Here is a 23,236-nt window from a genome sequence, read left to right on the forward strand (position 1 = left end):
GCTATAACAGCTTAAACTCTTCTGGAAAGGCTGTCCACAAGGTTTAGGAGTGTGTCTATCGGGATGTTTGACCGTTCTTCCAGAAGAGCATTTATGAGTTTAGGCACCGATGTAGATGAAAAAGGCTTGCTTGCTGTCTCCGCTCTAATTCATTCCAAAGGTGTTCTATCAGGTTGGGGTCAGTTTGTGCAGGCCAGTCAGGTTCCTCCACCAGAAACTAGCTAATCCACGTCTTTATGGACCTTGCTTTGTGCATTGATCCAAATCATTTGGTGGAAGGGGGATTATGGGGTGGGGTTTCTTTTCAAAGGTTGGGCTTGGCCTCTTAGTTCCAGTGAAGGGAATTCATAGCCCTTGTACACACGGTCGGAGATTCCGAAGAAATGTGTCCTATCGGACCGTTTTGTCGGATATTCCAACTGTGTGTGGTCTGCATCGGACTGTTTCCATCAGAATATCCAACGGACCAACTTTTCCTACTTGCCGGTAAAATTTTCCATCAAAATGCTCCGATTGGACATACTCCGATCATGTGTAGCCTACTCGGATGGACAAAGTGCCACACATGCTCAGATCAAATTCCTAGACCAAAGCTATTGGTTACTAGCCTGAACGTAGTCCTGTCGTAACGAAATAACGACATCACATTATGTACAATCGGATTTTCCGACAACTTTGTCCGACCGTGTGTATGCAACATTTTCGGACAAAATCCATCGGATTTGGTTGTCAGAATGTCCGACCGTGTGTACAAGGGCTTAGAGGTTGTAAACCTCCCTATGTTTGTACCTATAGGTAAGCTTATAATAACGCTTACCTATAGGTACTGTAAATATCTTCTAAACGTTTGCTGTATACTGCACCAATGATGTCACGGCGCATGCGCTCTGAAGGAATGTACGCCTGTGCCATGACCGTCGACTCCTATGTGGAAGTGACATCACACCGCTCTGGCCAGCCACACAGCCAGAGTCTGCAGCCCCGGAAGGAAGATGAGCAAAGATGGATCCGACCTGTAGCAGGGACGACGCCAGGCTTGGTTTGCAGGTAAGTTTCACATAATGTTCTAGTAAGCGATGCATACTAGCACATTATGCCTTTACTTTGCAGGGAAGGGGGAAACAAACAAGATCAATAAAGACCTTTTTCAACCCTACTCTCTTGCTGCTGGATTTGTTGACCTGATACAAATATAGGCAAGGAATGTTGTCACTTTTTGGACACTCAGTTATAGCATGCTTGCTTTGTAAGTTATTCAGACTAAATTCACACCTGAGCTGAGTGTTTTCAAGCATTTTTTTTCCAGACATTTTTTTTCAGGCATTTTATGTGTGTTTTTTTTATTTATTTATTTTTTTAGCAGATTTGCAAATATAGGCATTTTTTTTTCACCCAGCTGTTTTTCATTAGGCGTTTTTGCTGTGGCCAATAGAAACCTGTGTAAGGTGTGGAGCGATACTAGAGAGCTACGGTTTAAGCTGAATAAAAAAAATGCTTGATAAGTTCTCGCTCCTCAAAGGTTTTCCTTTGAAGTCTATGGAGACAAACATTCAAATCTGCCTGAAAAGTACCGTATATACTCGAGTATAGGCCGACCCGAATATAAGCCGAGGCCCCCAATTTACCCCCAAAAAAACTGGCAAACTTATTGACTCGTGTATAAGCCGAGGGTGAGACATGCCTGTCCATCCCTGTGTGTGTGTCCGTCCATCCCTGTGTGTCCGTCCATCCCTGTGTGTCCGTCCATCCCTGTGTGTCCGTCCATCCCTGTGTGTCCGTCCATCCCTGTGTGTCCGTCCATCCATCCCTGTGTGTGTGTGTGTCCATCCATCCATCCATCCCTGTGTGTGTGTGTCTCCATCCATCCATCCATCCATCCCTGTGTGTGTGTGTGTCTCCATCCATCCATCCATCCATCCCTGTGTGTGTGTGTGTCTCCATCCATCCATCCCTGTGTGTGTCTCCATCCGTGTGTGTGTGTGTGTGTGTGTGTGTGTGTGTGTGTGTCCAGCCTACCTTTGTCCCGAGCCTCCGTCCCGTGCCTTGCCTCCGTCCCGTGCCGTGACTTGCCTCCTTGCATCCGTCCCGTGTCGTGCCTTGCCTTGCCTTGCCGCCGCCGTCCCGTCCCGTCCCGTGCCGTGCCTTCCCTTGCCTCCGTCCCGTGCCCTCTTCGTCGGCGGCCATTGTAAAGTTCAAAAGCTGCGCCGCCGCCTTCGCCTGTGATAGGCGGAACACTGAATTTCCCAGCAGCCTGTGTTCCGCCTATCACAGACGTCGTATCATCCTCGTCCGTAGTACGAGGATGATACGATGTCCGTGATAGGCGGAACACAGGCTGCTGGGAAATTCAGTGTTCCGCCTATCACAGGCGAAGGCGGAGCCGGAGGCGCGGCTTTTGAATAGAATGGCCGCTGTCTGTGTGCTCGACACGCTGATCGAGCGGGCAGACAGCGATGACTCGAGTATAAGCCGAGGGGGGCACTTTCAGCCTCAAAAAAGAGGCTGAAAATCTCGGCTTATACTCGAGTATATACGGTAGCTCATGTACGTTTTGCTACAGGCAGGGCCGGTGCTACCATTAGGCAAACTAGGCAGCCGCCCGGCCACTGGTGTTCCTACTCTCGTCTCTCTGCAGCAAGCAACTAAGTCTCGGCAATCAGCCGCCGCTCCATTCGCACATAGTGTCAGAGGCACAACGGCAGCGGAGGACTGTGTCCCGACTCCCGAATTAATAGAAGCAAGCAAACATTCATTGATGGGCCCTGGTGAGGCTGCATTTGATGGGCGCTGTATTAAAAAGGTGGGGTATACATGGGCAGGGGTGGAGCCAAGGGGGGGCAGGAAGAAAAATTAAGTTTCGCCTAGGCTGTCAAAAATCTTTGCACCAGCCCTAGGTACAGGTGGCAAACTCTCAAATGTGAACAGGGAACATTGAAATAAACAGAGTTTCAGCTTGCTGAGCATTTCTGAGCGTCAAGATTTGAGCTAAAAAACGCACAAGTGTGAATGGGGTCTCCATATTGAAGCCAAACACTAAGGATGAGCTCAGGCGTGTTCACATTGGAACACTTGCAGAGCCCGCCAGGAAGTTGGCGCAGCGATAATCACAGGCAGTGAGACGTTGCCCCAATGCGCAGCTGCAGAGATCAGGCAATGTCACTGCCTGTGATTAGCTCAGCGCTGCGCCGACTTCCTGGCGGGCTCTGCACGTGTTCCATGCGAACACGCCTGTGCTCATCCCTACCAAACACAACTGGGCAGCAAGCATTTTTAGAGGTCAGCAATGGCATGAAAATATTGTTTACCTGTGGAGAGCAAAGCAACAGGTCTACTTTAATGCAATCCTCCACAGATAAAGGTGATATATAGTCTCTACCACTCCACCTCCTTACCGTGTCATTGCTGAGCATGTCTAAACTGGGAAAAAGCTATTTATCTGATGAGGGCGTTAAATTCTTTGCTGTCTCTGTCAGCAAAAAAAAAAACGGAAGAAATGGTGTATGTGAAGTAAAAATCCCAGTTTTTTTTTTTTTTATTGAAAAGTTTACTAGAAAGGCTGCATAGCAGGATGCAGAGGGTTCATCCAGGAATATTTAGTTGGCTAAAAGACACCTAGATTGTGAGACAATAATCTGAATGTTAATAAAACATAAAAAAAAAGTCATGCTGTTGTCAAATTTAAACATTACATTGTTTATTTTTTTGATCTATTATCAATCCATACTGGAAGCTCAGGCGTCCATCACACAACGATATCATTATCAATAGTGTGCTGATATTAATGGGTTTGTAAACCCATCTCCTTGATGGCTTATTGTGCAATACTTTTCAGACTGTCGAGGGGAAAAATAAGGGCGCTGTCAATGCTGATCTCCATCTGAAATTGCTAATTGCTTGTCTGAAATGCTGGTCCTCTGGCTTAGAAGCTCTGTCACTGTGACCCAGACTTGTTCTGTGTGTGCGACTTTAAAGTATCAAGGCCTGTAAAGCCATTTTAATAGCGTTTTATGAAAGCCCACTTGCGTCTTTTGTGATATATATTATATATTTTTTTTTTATCAGGTGTCAGAGTACTCTGCGTGAAACTTCATTTATAACTAGGCACACATTGATAAAAAAAAATATAAAAAATTAATCAAAGGAAATCATTAAGCGGCGTTGCCCACTTGCGCCTCCAGTAGTATATAAATAGCTACGTGTATTCTTTGTCACCTACTCATTGGGGAAATCTATAATGCTTAAGTTTTCTTTGTCCAATTTGCCACATTATTATTTTCTTTTCTTTTCATCTTTGTTCGAACATGGGTCATATTTATAAATGCCTGGCATCTTGTGTTAAAAATTATATATATAAATGTTTCAATTCCTGATGCAATTTGGGTCATTTTTTAAACCACACTATTTTTCCATCCATGCATATAATATGGTTTCAGAGGGCCGGTTTTAGCCTTGTTATTGGCAGTTTATGCCCGCATAAGGCTTGAAATACACTGATTGAAATTCATCCAATACAGAAAATGTTGAAAAAAAAACAGTATACTGCCAGCTTAAAGTAGTTCTAAGGGCAGGACATTTTTTACCTTAATGCATTTTCTGCAAAAAGGTAAAAAAAATGTCCCAGTAATTGCATCGCTCTCTCCGCTCCCTATATACTTACCGGAGCCAGATCTTGTTCCAGCGTTGTGCCTGTCTGCGACAGCGCTGGTCGCTGTGCCTCTCTTTGCATGACGCAGCAGCAGTGAGGCTATTGCCTTCTGCTGCTGTCAATCAGATATTAGGAGGAGGGAACGGGTTCGAGCCTTTCTGGCCTCGCTCAGCTCAGGAGCGCACCCACATGAGTGCCCCAATAGCAGAAGAGGAGTATAAAGCACCGGCAGGGGACCCCAGAAGAGAAGGTTCAAGGCCACTCTGTGCAACACAATTGCACACACAGGTAAGTATACTCTGTTTATTATTTTAGGGGGGGGGTGGGAATACCTATACAACCTCTTCTGGTTCTAAAGGCTCAAGGTTTTTTTCTTAACCTTCATGCATTCTATGCACGAAGGTGAAAAACCTCTGTGCACCAGTCCCCGTAATATTTACCTTAGCCCCATCGTGATCCAGCGATGTCCACAAAGGCTTCGGCTCTCCGGGGACTCTCCTACCTCATTGGATGAGACAACCAATGGCTCCCACTGTTGTAAATCACAGCCAATGAGGCAATGGGGAGAGAGAGAGGGCGGGCCGAGCCTCTGTGTGTGTGTGTGTGATTGAACACTTAGAGCAGTGGCTTGGGATCGAGTCTTCTTTGGTTCCCCCATAGCAAATTACTTACTCTAGGGGCACTCGGCAGGAGGGAAGGGCCAGTGAGGGACCACAGAAGAGGAGGATCGGTGTTGCTCTGTGCAAAACCATTGTACAGAGCAGGTAAGTATGACATATTTGTTATTTAAAAGAAAAAAAATTGCCTTTACTATCCGTTTAAGGCTATATGTACACTGGACGTCTAGCCGACGTGCGTCAAATTACAGGATGTTCAGGGGCTTGGGTGGCACTGGTACAGTGTCCAGCTCCACTGCCAGCTGACTCAAAAATATGCAGCAACTGGATGCTATACTGAATGGTTCTTGCATTTGGAATTCCTGCGTTCTGGGCATACATCCTTGAATGCCTGCCCCCTTTATGCGAGTACTACTCAATACAGCATGCAGCCGCCGCATATTTTAGGTTTTCTTCGATTTTGACAGTCTGCAAACATGGCCAAAAATGATCTGCTGATTGGCTCCCAATCAGCGCTGACCGGAGTGTTCTGGCAGGAGTTCCGTCCTCCTGTCAGAACACAATAGAACAAAAGGGCAGATTGCTGTACTAACATCAGATTGTTAGAACAGCGGCTCCTCCTGAGCTGTTTTTTTTTTTTTTTTGGCCCTGCCGGGTTGAAAGAAAAAATGACTAGTATGTACTAGGCTTAAAGTGATTGTAAAGGCAGATGATTTTTTATCTTAATGCATTCTGTGCATTAAGATTAAAAAGCCTTCTGTGTGCAGCAGCCCCTTCTAATACTTACCTGAGTCCCATCTTTATCCAGTGATGTTACAGGAGAGACTCAGCTGCCTGTGACTCCTCTCCTCATTGGCTGAGACGGAAGCGGAGCACCAGTGGCTCTCGCTGCTGTCAGTCATTGAACCGATGAGATGAGAGGAGGCGGGGCCTAGCCATGGCTTTGTGTTGGAATAGCAAGCTGCTTGCTTTGGGGGCACTCGGCAGGAGGGAAGGGCCAGGAGAGCCAAAGAGGGACCCGAGAAGAGGAGGATCTGAGCTGCCCTGTGCAAAACCACTGCACAAAGCAGGTAAATATAACATGTTTGTTATTTTTAAGCAAAAAAAGAGACTTTAGTATCACTTTGAGGGTACCTGTGCACAGACATAAATAGTCTGATCAGAGTATTAGGTTGTACAACCTTCTGACTACGTGTGAAGCAGATCTTCGCTGACCTTTGGGCCGTTCTGATCGATCTAGAAGTTGCCCTAGCAGTTCCCATTTGCACACTGTTTATTAAGCTGATTATTCCTGAATGAAGGGGTTGTCCATCGCGCTTTATCCAGTGTATTTGCATGACGCATAAAAAAAACCATACCATTCAAAGGTCTGATTGTTCCTAGCAAAATAATCAGAGGCACTTGTATAAAGGTAGCCAATGACATGCACTTCTACTTGATAAAAGATAATAGAAATGACTAGATAAAACATCACAGTACAAAACTTTTCATAATATAAAAAAAAAAGAAGGCGTAGTATGAAATAATCTATTTCAGGGTGTAAAACATTTACTAGCGTGTCATCTTTAAACAGAAAACGATACAGTTGAAAAGATTTAGGGCCTGTTTACGCCAGACCACACACGTTGTGCTCCATAACAAGCACTTGCTGGTGTTCCTTGTATAGGGGCTGTGCGATGCTTTGTTACAACGTTGGCAAAAACTATTTAACTTTATGCTGCGATGCATTGGCATGCGATGACTTGTGTAAATATGCAAACCTGCTGCTTTTTTACACAGCTTGCATGTATAGCATGAACAGGGCACACGCACAACGATTGTTTTCTATGTTTCCTTGTGCTGTTATATGCAGCTCAGTGCACCTGGTGTGAAATCAATAACTTCTATTATAATTCTAACTGAAAGTGATTGTAAAGCTTAAAGCAGTGGTCTGCCCACCTCTGCAAAAATTAAGACTTTTAATAATAGGACACTTACCTGTCCTGGAGTCCAGCAATGTCAGCACTGCAGCTGATGTTTCCATCAGCTGTCGAGTGCATGCCGACTCCATTGCGAGTAAGGGAACCCAGCAGTGAGGCCTTACGGCTTCACGCCAGGAACCCTACTGCGCATGCTCCTGTTTCCTACTGGCCCGGCAGCCAGGAAAGGAGGAGGGAGCAGGAGGGAGGCCTGCGAAGACCTCAATACCCACAGCTGGGGCTCCCAGAAATGGGAATAGGATACCTGTATTGGGTATCCCCCCCCCCCCCCTCCTCCCCCAGCCCCCCCCCCCCCCCGAAAGGCACCAAATGTGGCACCGGAGGGGGGGAGGAGTACAACGAGCAGAAGTTCCACTTTTGGGTGCAACTCCGCTTCAAAGTATAACTAAAGACAATTCTTCTTTTTTTTTTTTTTTGCTTACAGTGGAGAGGGATTGGAACGCTTATCAGTTTTTATTGCGGTCTGTCCCCAGTAAGGAGATTCACCCTTGTTATTTGTCCTGTTTACCATTATCCTTAATGCTGGGTTCACACTACTGCGAATTGGATGCAGGTTTCCTCATCTTTCAAAGGAGCCGGTTCACACATCTCCGAGACGGCTACGGAATCCTGTGCATCTTTGGATCCATTTTAGGTCAGAATTCAGCCAATAATTCAGACCTAAAACGGTGAACAAGGACGCAGCGGACCCCCTTCTGCAAGCTGACCTACACACAGTGTGAACCCATCCTTAAACTGAAAGTAAAACTAAAATCCCAAATTTTGGGTTTTCTCCAGAAAAGTAACAGAGGGAAAATCTTCCAATCGAAACACTAGTTCTGATGACCTGAAAGAGCAGTCAGGTAGGTATTTGGGGGAAGCTGATACTGGAAGGCTTTACCTTAAAGGAGTGGTAAAGTCCGAAGGTTTTTTTTTTATCTTAATGCACGCTATGCAATCAAGATATAACTCCTTCTGTGTGTAGCAGCCTCCCCAGCACCTCCTAATACTCTGTCCAGCAATGTCCACGAATCACTCGGCTGTCCGGGACTGTTTGGCTGAGACACAGCAGCAGCGCCATTGGCTCCCGTGGCTGTCAAAGTCAGCTAGCCAATCTGGAGAGGGGGTGGGGCCGAACGGCAGCTCCATGTCTGAATGGGCACATGGAGCTGCAGCTTGGCTCGGGTGATCCCCATAGCAATCTGCTTGCTGTGGGGACACTCAACAGGAGGGAAGGGCCAGGAGCACCGAAGAGGGACCCGAGAAGAGGAGGATGCAGGCTGCTCTGTGCAAAACCACTGCACAGAGCAGGTAAGTATAACATGTATTTTAATTTTTAATTTTTTAGTTTTTTTTTTAGTTTTTTTTAAATGAGACTTTACAATCACTTTAATACAGAGTGCATATATATATATATATATATATATATATATATATATATATATATATATATTTATTAGCCTTTTAGAACCACTTGAAGTGTGTTTTTTGTCGTCGCCCCCCCCCCCCCCCCCCTTCTAATATCTTGTATGTCACGTAAAAAAGAGAAAATCCTTACACAGTGCTGAAGAATTGAAGAGAGTGTAAAATAAAGAAAAATTACACTGCTAACCAGATTGCCATGTCTTTATAAGAATCAAAGAATGGAATGTGCACAGTCTTTGCACATTTCCCCATTGTATATTCTTCAGTTAATCAGAAGAAATGCACTCATATTCTATGAATCATTAAGACCGAATGCTTGACTGCAGTTCTCCAAAATTAACATTAATGCATAAACTGCTGCAGACAGCTGTGCTAACTGTACCCCACATCTTTTCTTTTTATCTTTCAGGCTTCCCTACTCTGTGCACTTTTACGTGAAACATGAAAAAGTTTAAGAGAAGGCTGTCTCTCACTCTGCGGGGCAGTCAGACCATAGACGAGTCTCTATCTGAACTGGCAGAGCAAATGACCATTGAAGAAAACAGTAGTAAGGACAACGGTAAGCAGCATGCATGAACGGGAGATGCTCTTTGTATGTTGTGGATGGCCTGTTTCTCTAATATCTCACCTTCAGACTAACTTGCTTGCCCACATCCTGCTACCATTTCCCCACAATGTGCTATATTCACCATTTACTTCTATAAAAAAGGGAGAGTGTATTCTGAAATGTAGCTCTTCTTGGCTGTATTTCTGTTTTAGGTGAAAATTTCACAGTCGGGGCAGCTGAATACAATGTAATATTTTATATATTGGATAATCAGGGCAGTAAAGTGTTGAATGAGAAAATCTATTATTTTTCCTTGTCTTTTTTCTGAGATTCATATAGTTCAAGCGGTACCCCCGAGCTTAGAGTCTTCAGTCTTTTTGAGAAAAATAACACAAACAGCAGCAGTTACAAAATTTGTATTGTGGGAGAGGGGAGGTAAGCTTCTACTTAAAGGAGAAGTCTAGCCAAAGCTTGTTTGGCTGGGCTTTTCCTATGGATCACATGAGAGCAATTCATTTTCGTCCGCTCTCTGCTGATATCATGGATTTCAGTCAAGATACCATCATTGCGTCAAAGTCTGGATCCGGTTGGTGCCTGGACTGACACCCATGTCAGCCTCTCTAAGCCGGTGAACGCCTAAGATGGCCCACTCTGCCCCCTCCACAGCTCCAATGAGCGCAGAGGGAGATGAGTAGAGAACTGTGACTGACAGTCTACAGCTCTCTGCTCATGGAGCTCTGAAAACCGAGTGATTGGCGATGTTGGATTGCTTGGTTTTTAGCGCAAAGGCTCCGGGTGACAGATGCAGCATCGGACAAGCAAGTTGTATAGTATATATATTCAGCTTTAGATTGCCTGGGGTCAGGGGTCTCCAAACCTTTTAAAGGGCCAATTTACAGGCCTTCAGACTTTGTGGGCAGCATCGGACAGTGGCCAGTGTGAGTAGAAAATGCCCTGGGGGTAAACAAGTCACCTCATTGGTATCAGTGGGAAGAATAGTGCCCCATTGGGGGTATTGGGTAAAGAATAGTGCCCCATCATTGGCATCAGTGGGGGGGAATAGTGCCCTATTGCTGATGTCAGTGGGAGGAGTAGTGCCCCACTGTTGGTGTCAGTGGGGTGAATAGTGCTTCATGGACCAGATAAAGGCAAGCAAAGGAATGCAGCCGGCCCCCAAGCCACAGTTTGGAGACCACTTGCCTAGGTGATCCCGATGGAAGTGGGTATTTGTGAGTACTAGTCACCCGTTCACTAAAAAACAAACAAAAAAACGGTAAATGTGGGAGAAGCAGGAGATAAAGGGGAATTTATGCTTTTAACTCCACTCTCATGGGGAAAAATGGCAAATAACAAAAAAAATGATTTTTTATAGCATATACAGTTACTACACAAGTCATATTGTAAGTGAATGTTATTTAAAAAAAATAACTTCTCATTCTTCATCTGCAGTGCTGTAATTTTCTGTAAAATGCAATGCAATATGGCTACCAGGAGCCGTTGTGTACACAAGTTATATACAAGTTAATTTCCTGCTTGTGTGATTGGCTCGCCAATTTTCTCAGAAGCCTGCATTAAGATACAAGGTGGAACTTGGCCATCCCTGCAAAAAAAATAAAAATTATTTTTGGTGAGATACTCCCAATAGGAAACCCTGCAGTTTTCTCATTAGAGTCCAGCAAGTTCAGCAGCTGATTCATAATTATAAAATCACCCCCATACACATTTACTGTGCCCAGGGACACAGACAAAGTGCTATTATTTCAGAATAACAAAAGGTAGGAATATGCAACAGTTTGTTAAAATCCTTGCAATGTACATAGAGGGGAATGTTTTTCATTTTTTTTTTCTCGGCAAAAGTGGAGTTACTCTTTAAAAGAGCAGTATGGGAATTATTTTTTAAGAATCCTAGTTACCTAGGTGGATGCAGCATCGGTCCCCCACCAGCTCTAAGACTGAGAAACAAGTGATCAAACACCGCTGGTCACTTTGTTTTCAGAGCTCTGTGAGCAGAGAGCAGGTGGCTGTTACCGTATATACTCGAGTATAAGCCGAGATTTTCAGCCTCTTTTTTGAGGCTGAAAGTGCCCCCTCGGCTTATACTCGAGTCACCGCTGTCTGACTGCTCGATCAGCGTATCGAGCAGACAGACGGCGGACATTAAAATTCAAAAGCCGCGCCTCCTTCTCCGCCTCCGCCTGTGATAGGCGGAACACTGAATTTCCCAGCAGTCAGTGTTCCGCCTATCACGGACATCCGTTCATTCTCATACTACGGACGAGTATGAGAGGATGTCCGTGATAGGCGGAACACAGGCTGCTGGGAAATTGAGTGTTCCGCCTATCACAGGCGGAGGACGGAGGCGCAGCTTTTGAATCGTAGAATGGCCGCCGAGAAGAGCGGCGATCCATCGGCACGACACGGGACGGAGGAGGCACGGGACGGAGGAGGCACGGGACGGAGGAGGCACGGGACGGAGGAGGCACGGGACGGAGGAGGCACGGGACGGAGGAGGCACGGGACGGAGGAGGCACGGGACAGAGGAGGCACGGGACAGAGGAGGCACGGGACAGAGGAGGCTCGGGACAGAGGAGGCTCGGGACGACGGCGGCTCGGGACGGAGGCTTGGGACACAGGTAGGCTGGACACGCACACAAGGCTGCACGGACACACACACACACACACACACACACACACACACACACACACACAGGGATGGATGGATGGATGGATGGATGGATACACACACACACACACACACACAGGGATGGATGGATGGATGAACACACACACACACACACACACACACACACACACACACACACACACACACACACACACACACACAGGGATGGATGGATACACACACAGGGATGGATGGACGGACACACAGGGATGGATGGATGGATGGATGGACACACACACAGGGATGGATGGACGGACACACACACAGGGATGGACGGACACACAGGGATGGACAGCCATGTCTCACCCTCGGCTTATACACGAGTCAATAAGTTTTCCAGTTTTTTGGGGGTAAATTGGGGGCCTCGGCTTATATTCGGGTCGGCCTATACTCGAGTATATACGGTAATCACCACTGTCTGCCCTGACCCCCCATCAGACTCACCAAAAACTGCCCTGGGGGGTTGGTGTGTGAGCGGCTGGCTCAGGTTCTGACAAGTGCCGGTCCAGGGTTGTGGGCAGATGCCGACCATATTGTCGCGCTCTTTCCACAGCCTGGTCTGGCTCTGTGATGTTCTGACTAAAGGTTGCATATTATTTTATGAAATATCTTAAAAAGAAGTTGAAGAGTAAAATGTACATTTGAAGAAGAGCAGTTTAGGACTGACAACATTGCTTAAACATGGTGTATAGTACAATATCCAAGTCTGTAAAGCTTGGGTTTCTCCAAAAGTGGAATGGCCAATTGCCAATTTATCTTCTTATTTCTACAGAAATAAGCTTAGCTCTGACTCAGGGCCGCTGTTAGAAATCATGGGGCCCCATACAGCCTACCTGACGGGGCCCCATTGACCCCGCCCACAACCCATCCTGGCTCCGCCCATAACCCCACCCCTGCCTCCACGCTGTCAGGGCAGGAGGCAGGAGCTGGAACATTTAACATTTACAGCGCCCCACCAATCATAACTGCATCTGAATGGGAGAGATGTCAGTGTTTTGACATCTGTGCCCATTCAGTTTGTGTCTTCATACGGAGCTTTCAATCAGGTCTGCATGAAAAAGGACCTAATTGCAAAGCTTGGGTGAAAGGTTATGAAAGGAGAGTGGTTTGGGGGTGGTAAAAATGCAGCTTGGCTATGTATTTTTACTGTCCCTTCCCCCATCACATGTGTAAAAGTAGCATCTCACTATGTGCTCATGGTCATTATCATTATGATGATCAGTGCACAGCAGGTGCTATGTGGCTCTGTCAGTGTAACATGACTGTGTGATGCTGACTTTGTTATGGCTGTGCTGAGTTATAGTCTGTAACACACAGTACAGTCATATATCAGGAAAGTCAGCACCCAACAGCCATGTTACACTGACAGAGCCATACAGCACCTACTGTGCCCTGATCATCATAATGATAATAACCATGAGCACACAGAGTCTAGGGACTGCACATGCTACAATAGTGTGACCTGTCAGTGTGTGTGTGTGTGTGTGCAGGGGACTGCTTGCCTGTGCACCAATGCCATTGTCCAGATTACTCCTGCTGCTCTGTCTGTCTCAGCCGTCCCAGTGATAAGTCCCTCAAGCTGCAGCACTTACTGGATGAAGGGAGCCGTATAACAGTAATATCCATCCGCCGGAGAGGCATACAGTGAGCAGGAAGAACTTTAGTTTGTGCAGGTATACTGAGAACAGCATGCGGCACAGCATTGTATCCCTGCACCCGAAAATAGAAAAAAAGTCCCTCTTCTGCTTTCACCTCCTGGGCCCCTCTGGTAACCTGATGGGGCCCAGGAAATGAATATATATTCCTTATATATGTTAGTAATCAAGTGGGTGCAGGTTAATATAGTTATTTCGTTTTTTTTTTTGTTTTTTTTTAGCTAGAAGTTAAAAGCTGCTCGGGCCCCCCCTGCTGGCCGGGCCCGGTACAACAGGGCTGGTTGTACTGCCCTATCAGCGGCCCTGCTCTGACTACACCAGTGGTTCTTAACCTGGGGGTCAAATGATGATTTGCCAGGGGTCACCGAATCCTGGGCAGTTCCTGAAGCCCACACTGCTCTCCCAGCCTTTTTGTGGCCGCCCAGCTGGCCTGTTCCTGGAGCCCGCGGCTCAGTTCACACACTACACGGAAACGTGTAGTTTGAGGCTACAAACTTGCATGTACTGAAAACAACTGAAAACTTTTGGCAGTGTGATTTTGTTTTTTTCAGCCCAGTGACTGTATAATGTCTATAGGTAGAACATAAAAGTAACTTTGCACCATAAAATTGCTTATGGCTAGGTTCATGTATTTTGTTACCCGTTCTTTTTATGAGCGTTGAGGAATGTTTTACTTGCACGTGCCTTTTCATGTGCTTTTTTTTTTTTTTTTTTTTTTATACTGTAGCCTATAAAAATCTATTTACACTGTGACATCATCACTTGTTGATTTTCGGGGTCTACTTTCAGGATTCCTTGTGGTGCGTATTGGTGCACAAAGAGCAAAGTTGTGGTGGGAGAGATTGTAGAACGGGGGATGCGTTGAATCTTTCTGATCAACATTTCTGCATCAAAGAATCCCTCTACTGCAGCCAGGTTGCACTGGTGTATGAGAACACATGACAGGTATCCAGGGGGTGGAAAGCGCATCATACATGCATTTTCATGCACTTCCATTGACTCCCGTGGTCCTAAAAAATGCATGAAACTGTAGCAAAGATTGGATCTGATCTATTTTTCAAAAACTCACTGCCTTGCAGCACACAGATGAGAACAGGCTCTATCAATAACATTGCCATTTATTGCAGATGCGTTTTAGCAAGGTCCGACATGTGTTAGAATCCAAATGTGTGAAACAGGCCTAAGACAGGACTTTGCCTTTTTGTAGACTAAAGTAGTCTTGCAACTTCTAGTAAATGTGCAGCATTATAACAGTACTTCACTTAAAGTGGAAGTCAATGTAAAAACTAAAATCCCTGCATCTATTGAAACCACCGATCTAACCCTAACCTATCTAGCCCTGTGAAGAAAAAAATTTGTATACATTTTTTTTTTAACCCAATGTGATCCGATCTCCAGCGCCAGAAGCTCTGCAGAGGACATGGCTTACAATGGCTGTGAAATGAATGGGAAGTGAGGTCACCCATAGACTTACTATGGGGCTTCCGTCGTTGTCCGTGTCCTCTGCACCTGTCATCAGCGCACAGTGAAGCCGCGGATCGGGTCGGAACGGCTTCAAAAAAGGTATGTATACACGATTTTTCTTTACAGGGCTAGATAGGTTAGTGTTAGATCTATAGATGCAGGGATTTTAGTTTTTGCATGGACTTCCACTTTAAAGGATAAGTTCACCTTTGTTACATCTTCCACCTTTTTTTAGGGTGGAACTTGTAATGTTTCTAATGCTGTAGCTACTTCCCCATTTCCCCCCGCTCCCCTTGTGACAGCAGTATTGGGAAACTTCTCTGTCACGATTTGAAATCCACGTGGTCGTGCGGCGCTCTGCCCACACGGCCACATTCTCAGTGAACTACCATAGCACTGTGGTAGTTCATTGATTCTTCCTGTCAGTGTATCTGCTTTCCTGTAAAGGGCACACAGATACACTGATAGATCCACAGGAAATCTGCATGGCACCAGCGCTCAGTAGTGCTTTACAGGCTCCAAAAAAAAAATAGCTAAATGCATAGTTTTTTTTTTTATTTTATTTTTTTTTACCTGCAAAAAGAATGTACATTTTTTTTTATTTAGAGTGAACTTATTTAATGAAAGATTTAATTTGTTACTTTTGCCTAAATGGAAAAACAGATGCTGGCCAAGCAGAAGACGACTAGCCAAATACCATAAATCCTATTCCTTCTTACTCCCTCTTGACAGTGTTTGTGAACCTTTGCCTGGCTCTGACTTCAAAGTCAACTTCAAAGCCAAAGCAATTTACCCAGCTCATGCAAGTGGTTAAAGCTGAATGGGCAAGGCAAAAAAATGATCTCCCTAGCACCGTCACCATATGCAAAGCCTGTAGCGGAAGTAGTTTTTCAATTAGCTGTTTCCTATGAAGATGTATTCTTCTGTGTATTCCCTGTGACCTCATCACAGGACTCAGTGGCAGCCAGGGGAAACATAGGCATAGTGATGCTGTTGGGTGACAGGGGAACAGAGAATTCCCTTGTCATTCCAGTATCTACTGTAAGTAAATCGGCAAATAAAGTAATTGTGCCAGAGATAGATTGATTACACTCTTCTCCCTGTTGCTTCATAGTAAATTCTATAGGGTTTACTTTCCCACAATCAATTTCCTTTGTTAGTCTTTCCTTATTAGGGATGAGCCAAACACCCCCCTGTTCGGTTCGCACCAGAAACTTTGAACGGTCTGAAAATTCGTACGAACTTTAGAACCTTATTAAAGTCTATGGGACTTGAAAGTTCCAAATCAAAAGTGCTAATTTTAAAGGCTAATATGCAAGATATGCAACAGACAACACCAGCAACAAGGGGGTATCTTCAGGTGTATACTGTGCTGGAGGCACACAACACCCACTAACTCCTGCAGATGCCAGTATTAGAGAACACCAGCAATAAAGGGTAGATACAGGTGTATGCTGTGCTGGAGTCACACAACACCCACTAACTCCTGCAGATGCCAGTATTAGAGAACACCAGCAATAAAGGGTAGATACAGCTGTATACTGTGCTGGAGGCACACAACACCCACTAACTCCTGCAGATGCCTCTATTAGAGAAAAACAGCAATAAAGGATAGATACAGGTGTATCCTGTGCTGGAGGCACACAACACCCACTAACTCCTGCAGATGCCTCTATTAGAAAAAAACAGCAATAAAGGATAGATACAGGTGTATACTGTGCTGGAGGCACACAACACCACTTTAATGTTAAGATGCCTGAGAAAAGAACACACTGTCCCTGCCTATCTAGCTCTTTCTCTGCACGCCGAAACACACTACACAAGGCCGCCGCGCTGGCGGCCTTATATAGTGTGGGGCGTGTACTAAACCCCCTGAGCAATAATTGGCCACAGGCATCCTTCCTGTGGCCAATTATGACTCTCCTCACTGCCGACATGTGGGGTCAGAGTGCATGCTTGGCCAATCATGAGCCAGCAATGCACTGCGATGGCATAGTGCATTGTGGGCCGTTCGCGCCACACGAATTTGGTGCGAACGGTCCACAAAGTTCTGAATTTGCCGAACAGCCGATGTTTGAGACGAACACCGAGCTCATCCCTATTCCTTATCTTAATTTTTATTTTGTGTCAGTCAGGTCAGTTTATATATTTTTTTATCATTGTGTGCTAAAGTAGACTGAATAACTCAGTGCTGCTAGGGGTAGATCACTACAGTCATTTTAGATCTTAAAAGGGATCATCTGTAATAAAAATTCCATAATACAGAACTAAACCTAAGAGGATCTGCAGTTATGGATTAAGCTGCTTATTTCTTATGGAGCAGGAGACAACATACCATCTCTCTACTAAATCTCTAATAAAGTTAATCGGATGCACTAAAGATTTGAGAATGCAGGACGTTCATTTTACTGTACGCATGACAGAGATTTCTGAATACATTAGGATTTGTTAATTTTTTTTTTTTTTTGGCTGGAAAGGCACTTGAGTGCCATATGAAAGGCTGGGAGAGAATGTTAGAAACATCTGAGGAACCATCAAGCTTATTCAATAAGACAGACAGCAATGTGCACAGAGCAGCTGGCCACAGAATGCAGCCAGAAATCATGTTTTAAAGATCCGACTACCCTAAACTAACATCTATGTTTTTTAGGTGCTTGGCCGTTATGCCCACACATTGAGAATGACCTCTACTGAAGCCAGAGGGCTAAGGAGGGAGCCAGGCATCAAGCATTTTCATGAGAATGTTTCTCTTGTGACAGCTTTTGTTTAAATCCAGGTCACACCTGACTGGTGTTCAGCCTGTCGTATATTTACTGTATTTAAAAGAAAGTGTGGGTGGAGGTGCCTGGGGGAAGGAGGCAGGTGATGCGACCAAATTTAGGCCCCCAATCCCTAGAAATTCAGAACTTAGTTACCCAACTAATAGTATTAATTCTATTCCTGTCTCATGTATCTTATGAACCTATAGAATGAGGCATGTGAATGAAGAGAGCTGTCCAGAACTAGTATACAGGGAGTTGGTCAAAATTTACAGGAGTACCCAGGTCTCTACAGGGAACTGGAGGCAATGTACAGAACCTGGAGCCTACTGATCAGTGCAAGTGGTGCTTTAAAAATGTGCCCCCTCTTTCCCCTCAGGTACGCTTTACAGTAGAACTCCACTGAAGACTACCTACATCTAAGTCAGCAACATAATAAATGACCTTCACAGGTTTCAAGCAAGCACACCTTGTTCCTTAGAAGTGCCCCATCTTTCATGCATGCATATTTTTTCTATGTTCTACAAATTATTTAGTGGATATGCGGGAGGAAGTCCAGTTCCAGGTTGCACTACCTGGATACTCAGGCTATAAATTCCGCAGGTCTCACAGTCAGTCTCATCTCTAACACCCACCTCTTCCTGACCATGCACAAAGTTTTGGTAATTGTCAGGAACAGAGGGGGTAAAAAGGTGATCAGCATCCATTATTTAAATAGAAGTAAGCTCAATAAAGTTGGATCTTCACTCTGTCCCCCCCCCCCCCCCCCCCCACACCTTTAGAAAAAAGTTTTCAGGCTGCCCCCAGGTGAACAACATTCGCCTAGCCAAATGACACGCACTGTGCTCTTTGCTTCCTGGGTTATGCATGTCACATACCACAGGAGGCATTGTCCTGTATTCAGTAAACGAGATGGGGGCGGGCCTAGCTACATGTCATCAGTAGGCCCACCGACTGAACCCAGAAAAGCCAGCGCCCACCAATGATGTCACAGAAAAAACATGGCAGCATGGGATCAAGTGGTGGCAAAATAGAAGTGGACGTCAGCGTGACAAATCTGGATCTGCTGGGTGGGTACCTGCATTTTGCAGATGACAACCCCTAGTAAGGTTGGTTAAAAAAATGAAGGGAGAATTGGTAACAGCTTTAACATAGTCTGACCCCTCTAAAACCTAGTACGCATGGGCAGAATGTCCAGCAACATTCGGTTCAATAAAAAGTGCCCAACATTCAGTCCATGTGCATAGCAGCCAGTCCGACAGAAGCCAGCTGTTTGGTGTCTTCTGTCGGAGGCGCATGCTGGAAAAACAGAAGCTGAAAGGCTCCCGATCAGCGCTCTCAGCCAGTGACAGAGCACTGACCAGAGTGTTCGGGAAGGGGGGGTGGGCGTCCCTCTGTCAGAACACAATAGATCAGTGGGGGAGATCGCTGTACTAACGTCAGATCATTAGTACAGTGGCTCTGACCGTAGTCGTTAAAAAAAAAAAAAAAAATAGTGGTGTGTACCAGGCTTTAGCATAAAATGAAAATGCCTCATACCCAATGCTTTGATGGATAGCGCTGTTCACGGAACTGAGCACTTGGCAGGGGTGTCAGACCACCGGAGACTGGGCTGCAGTGCTCTGCGTTGAGCTACAATTCAACTTTCTTGCATGGTTCAAGCAAACAGTATTTTAACCCTTGCTGCATTGGCTTGTCATTGTTCTACAATTCTCAGAAGAATATTATTTATTATTTATAGTGTTTGTAATTAGAATTCCAAGTGACTTGCACGCTTTCTTTCACATACTGCCGTTAATGCAGAATCCATTGATAGACTTGTATATCTGCGGGTCATAACAGCCAGTATATACTGTAGAGATTTGTAAACCTTAGCTGTCTAGAAAACCAAGAATCCTTGCCCAAATTGGACTATTTTCTCCTTCGACATATTATCTGGGAAAGGCCTGCTATCTGTAGAAATACACATAGAAGCAAACCGCTATTGCAAGCATGATCAAAACCCATGCACATCTCCAGAGACCAGCTCTCACAGATATGACATTGCCATTGACTGTCATTCAACTGTGTTCATTAAAATAATAAAAGTTGGCTCAAGTGCAACATTCCTTTGATATGCTCTCATTTGTGCACTGGAAAGTGAGCCAGCACACTCATTCTGTCACTCTCAATCTCAGAAATGAACATGCTTCCTTTGAATTTGCAAAGCATTATCAGTATTTAGTAATTACAAAAAATGCCTGCACAGGGATACTATTTTTTTTTTCTTCTGTAGAATGCTAAATTCAAGCAGGCAGAACCCACGTAAGGGGTGTCCTGTGTACAAGATGTGATATGGTTTCAGCTGCAATGGTTCTATTGGAAAGCCTGAGATCAAGTTTTTAAAGCCCAACTGAATCCATAATGGTTTACTGTATCCAATCTGCAAATACAGTAATATACGGTATCTGATTTTCACCTATTCTTTACTCAGCTGGTAAGTGCTGCAGAAAGGGTTAAAAAAAGTCTGTGCTGCCTCATTCTAGAGAGCCAGGCCACCGCTGCGTAGTGTGAGCGCCGCAGGCGGCCGACTCTCCAGATTGCTGTAGTGCAGGGTATTTTAACCCCGTATTTTAAAAGGGGACATCTGGAACCATTAGCTGTGCCTGAGCTTACTTTTGTCTTGAATTCCTCCTGAAAAATAGCAGTGCATTTCCTGTGCTTAGGCACACCTCTGCTTTTAGCCTTATGAATCAAAGCGTTGCAAAAGGCACCAACACAGGGTGGAACTGTGGGAGCCTAAATTAGTGCAGTGCCATGTCCTAAATATTAGTTGAATGAATAAAGGAAGTTGAAAAATTTTACTTTTCAGGCACCAATCAGAGAAAAATAAACAATATTATTTTATTAACAATTTATACATAACAATAAAAAACCTTTAAGATACTGCAAACTAATTGCAATAGCAGCTAAACCTTTCCATTGTGGACTAATATATCGGACATGTATGACTTAAATAGATAATATTCATTGTAAACAGTGATGTGGAAACCTTGCAAAAAGATCTAAACAAATTTAATGGGGTGGGCAACTACATGACAAGAGGTTCAATGTATAAAAAAGTAAAATGCATTTGGGTGGCAAAACTATGAATGCACTCTATACACTGGGGGGAGAACCTCTGGGGGAATCTAGGATGGAAAAGGACCTGGGGGTCCTAGTATATGATAGGCTTAGAAATGGCATGTAATGCCAAACTGCTGCTAACAAAGCAAACAGAATATTGGCATGCATTAAAAAGGGGATCAACTCCAGAGATGAAACCATTATTCTCCCGCTCTACAAGACTCTGGTCCAGCTGCACCTGGAGTATGCTGTCCAGTTTTGGGCATCAGTCCTCAGGAAGGATGTACTGGAAATGGAGCGAGTACAAAGAAGGGCAACAAAGCTAATAAAGGGTTTGGAGGATAATAGTTATGAGGAAAGGTTGCGAGCACTGAACTTATTCTCTCTGGAGAAGAGACTCTTGAGAGGGGATATGATTTCAATATACATATACCGTACTGGTGACCCCACAATAGGGATCAAACTTTTTTGCAAAAGGGAGTTTAACAAGACTCGAGGCCACTCATTATTAGAAGAAAAGAAGTTTAACCTTAAACTACGTATTGGGTTCTTTACTGTAAGAGCAGCAAGGATGTGGAATTCCCTTCCACAGGCAGTGGTCTCAGTGGAGTGGCATTGATATTTTCAAGAAACTATTAGATAAGCACCTGAACAACCGCAACGTACACTGTAATGCTGACATATAATCACACACATAGGTTGGACTTGTGTCTTTTTTCAACAACACCTACTATGTAGCAGTGAATGTTATTATCTGTTTAAGTCATACATGTCCTATATGGCATGATTTCTGACATTTTATAGTCCACATTGGAGAGGTTTAGCTGCTATTGCAGTTAGTTTGCAGTATTTTAAATGTGTTTTATTGTTATGCATTAATTGTTAATAAAGTATTATTGTTTTTCTATAATTGGTGCTTTTAGCCTTTGATTATAAGGCAACGCTGACTCTGACTGCTAGTCCCATGAAATGTGGTGTAAAATTAGATGTAGTCACTAGTGTGCTGTACCTGGAAAGGAAGCTGCATCTGAGAACATGCAAGGAATGATCCCCCTGCTTCATTCATAACTTTCTGCTTCCTAAACTGGGCATCCTTGTTAATACGTTACTTTTTACTACAAAGGTATGAAACAAAGTATAGACGAGCTGATTTACTAACAGTTGAGGTTTTTTTCTTAACCAAGTGAGAGTTTGGCTTGGTAAATAATGTGAAGCTATATACATTTTAAATACCCAAACATCTGCAAGGGAATTTAAAAATTAGATTTCTGCTTGCAAATGATTGGATGATTGAAGTAAATGGAGCTGGACTATATTACCTAAACTAAATATACACTTTATAAAGTGAACATTTTCCATTCCCATAGTAAATGAACACCAATGTATGTGATATGTTTCCAGGCAAGCACAGGAAGGATAACACACTCTATTATCATACAGGTGCCAAACTTCCATCACTCTTTCTAGAACAGTATTATATCTATACATTCAACTGTATCCATTAACTTCTTTCAATGAAGAAGTTGACGTAACGCGTAGGGTGGAGTGCCAAGACCTGCCAGTTTTGCTTACAGACGAGAGGGAGAACAGCAGCCACCAGTCCATTAACACTGAAGTGGTGAGAGCTGTCCCTGCTCTTGTACGTGACTTATGTATAGTGTCATGGGTACACAATGAAGAGCCCTATAGATTTTTTTTTTTTTTTAAACTCTTTTCTTTAGAATTTTATCAATACAGTACAAAATAAATACACAGAACACAACATTCCAGTCTCAAGCACTTAGCCCACACAGGGGCACATATAATCTGAAGGCAAGGACACCAGACATGGTTTAGGGTGGCGTTAAGGACTGTACAACATACAGCACAAAAATTAGAGAAACCGGTGTATCACAGACCATTCTGACGAACAGTTTCAGGAACGTAAAAAGGCCCTATGCACTCTCAAGCAAAAAGCATTGATCGTTGGGTTACATGTGCAGAGATATAACCATCTACCACCGTAGGAGGCGCCACTAGCTACATGGCCCAGACTTTGTCGTATTTTTTGGGACAGCCTCTATGATTGTATGTATCTTTATAATAATAATAATAATAATAATTTTTTTCCAGCAGAGTGTTATAGCTTTCCTGGCATAGAATAGTAGTAGTCATAGTTCTCTCTGCTACCCTGGGGGTTACTCGAGAGCACTATAGATTTTTAAATTTTCTTCTTTTTGAGTTATATTCAGAATTTATCTGTGATACTCCATTTGGTGGAGTGATCCATCATTTCTGACAGAGCCTGTTCTGGCCTTAAAGGGGACTATGCATGCCTGACCTTTTTATGTTTTAACGGTCCAGTGATTAAGCTGAGCGTAGATTCACTAGTGTGCAGG

The 23,236-nt window shown here is 44.3% G+C and overlaps 1 protein-coding gene across 3 annotated transcripts in view; it reads left to right on the top strand.

The window, feature by feature from the left end:
* The window catches only part of CDK17 (cyclin dependent kinase 17), a 239,520-nt gene that overhangs the window by 108,739 nt on the left and 107,545 nt on the right, over positions 1-23,236 (top strand). For all 3 annotated transcript variants that reach the window (XM_077472064.1, XM_077472063.1, XM_077472065.1), the window contains exon 2: positions 9,055-9,204. In XM_077472064.1, coding sequence (XP_077328190.1) covers positions 9,087-9,204 — 118 coding nt within the window. In that variant the 5' untranslated portion in view covers positions 9,055-9,086. The remainder of the gene's footprint in view (positions 1-9,054; positions 9,205-23,236) is intronic.

The sequence above is a fragment of the Lithobates pipiens genome, unplaced genomic scaffold, assembly GCF_037356315.1.
Source record: "Lithobates pipiens isolate NorthernLeopardFrog02 unplaced genomic scaffold, aLitPip1_a1.2 Scaffold_8, whole genome shotgun sequence".
Taxonomy (NCBI): domain Eukaryota; kingdom Metazoa; phylum Chordata; class Amphibia; order Anura; family Ranidae; genus Lithobates; species Lithobates pipiens.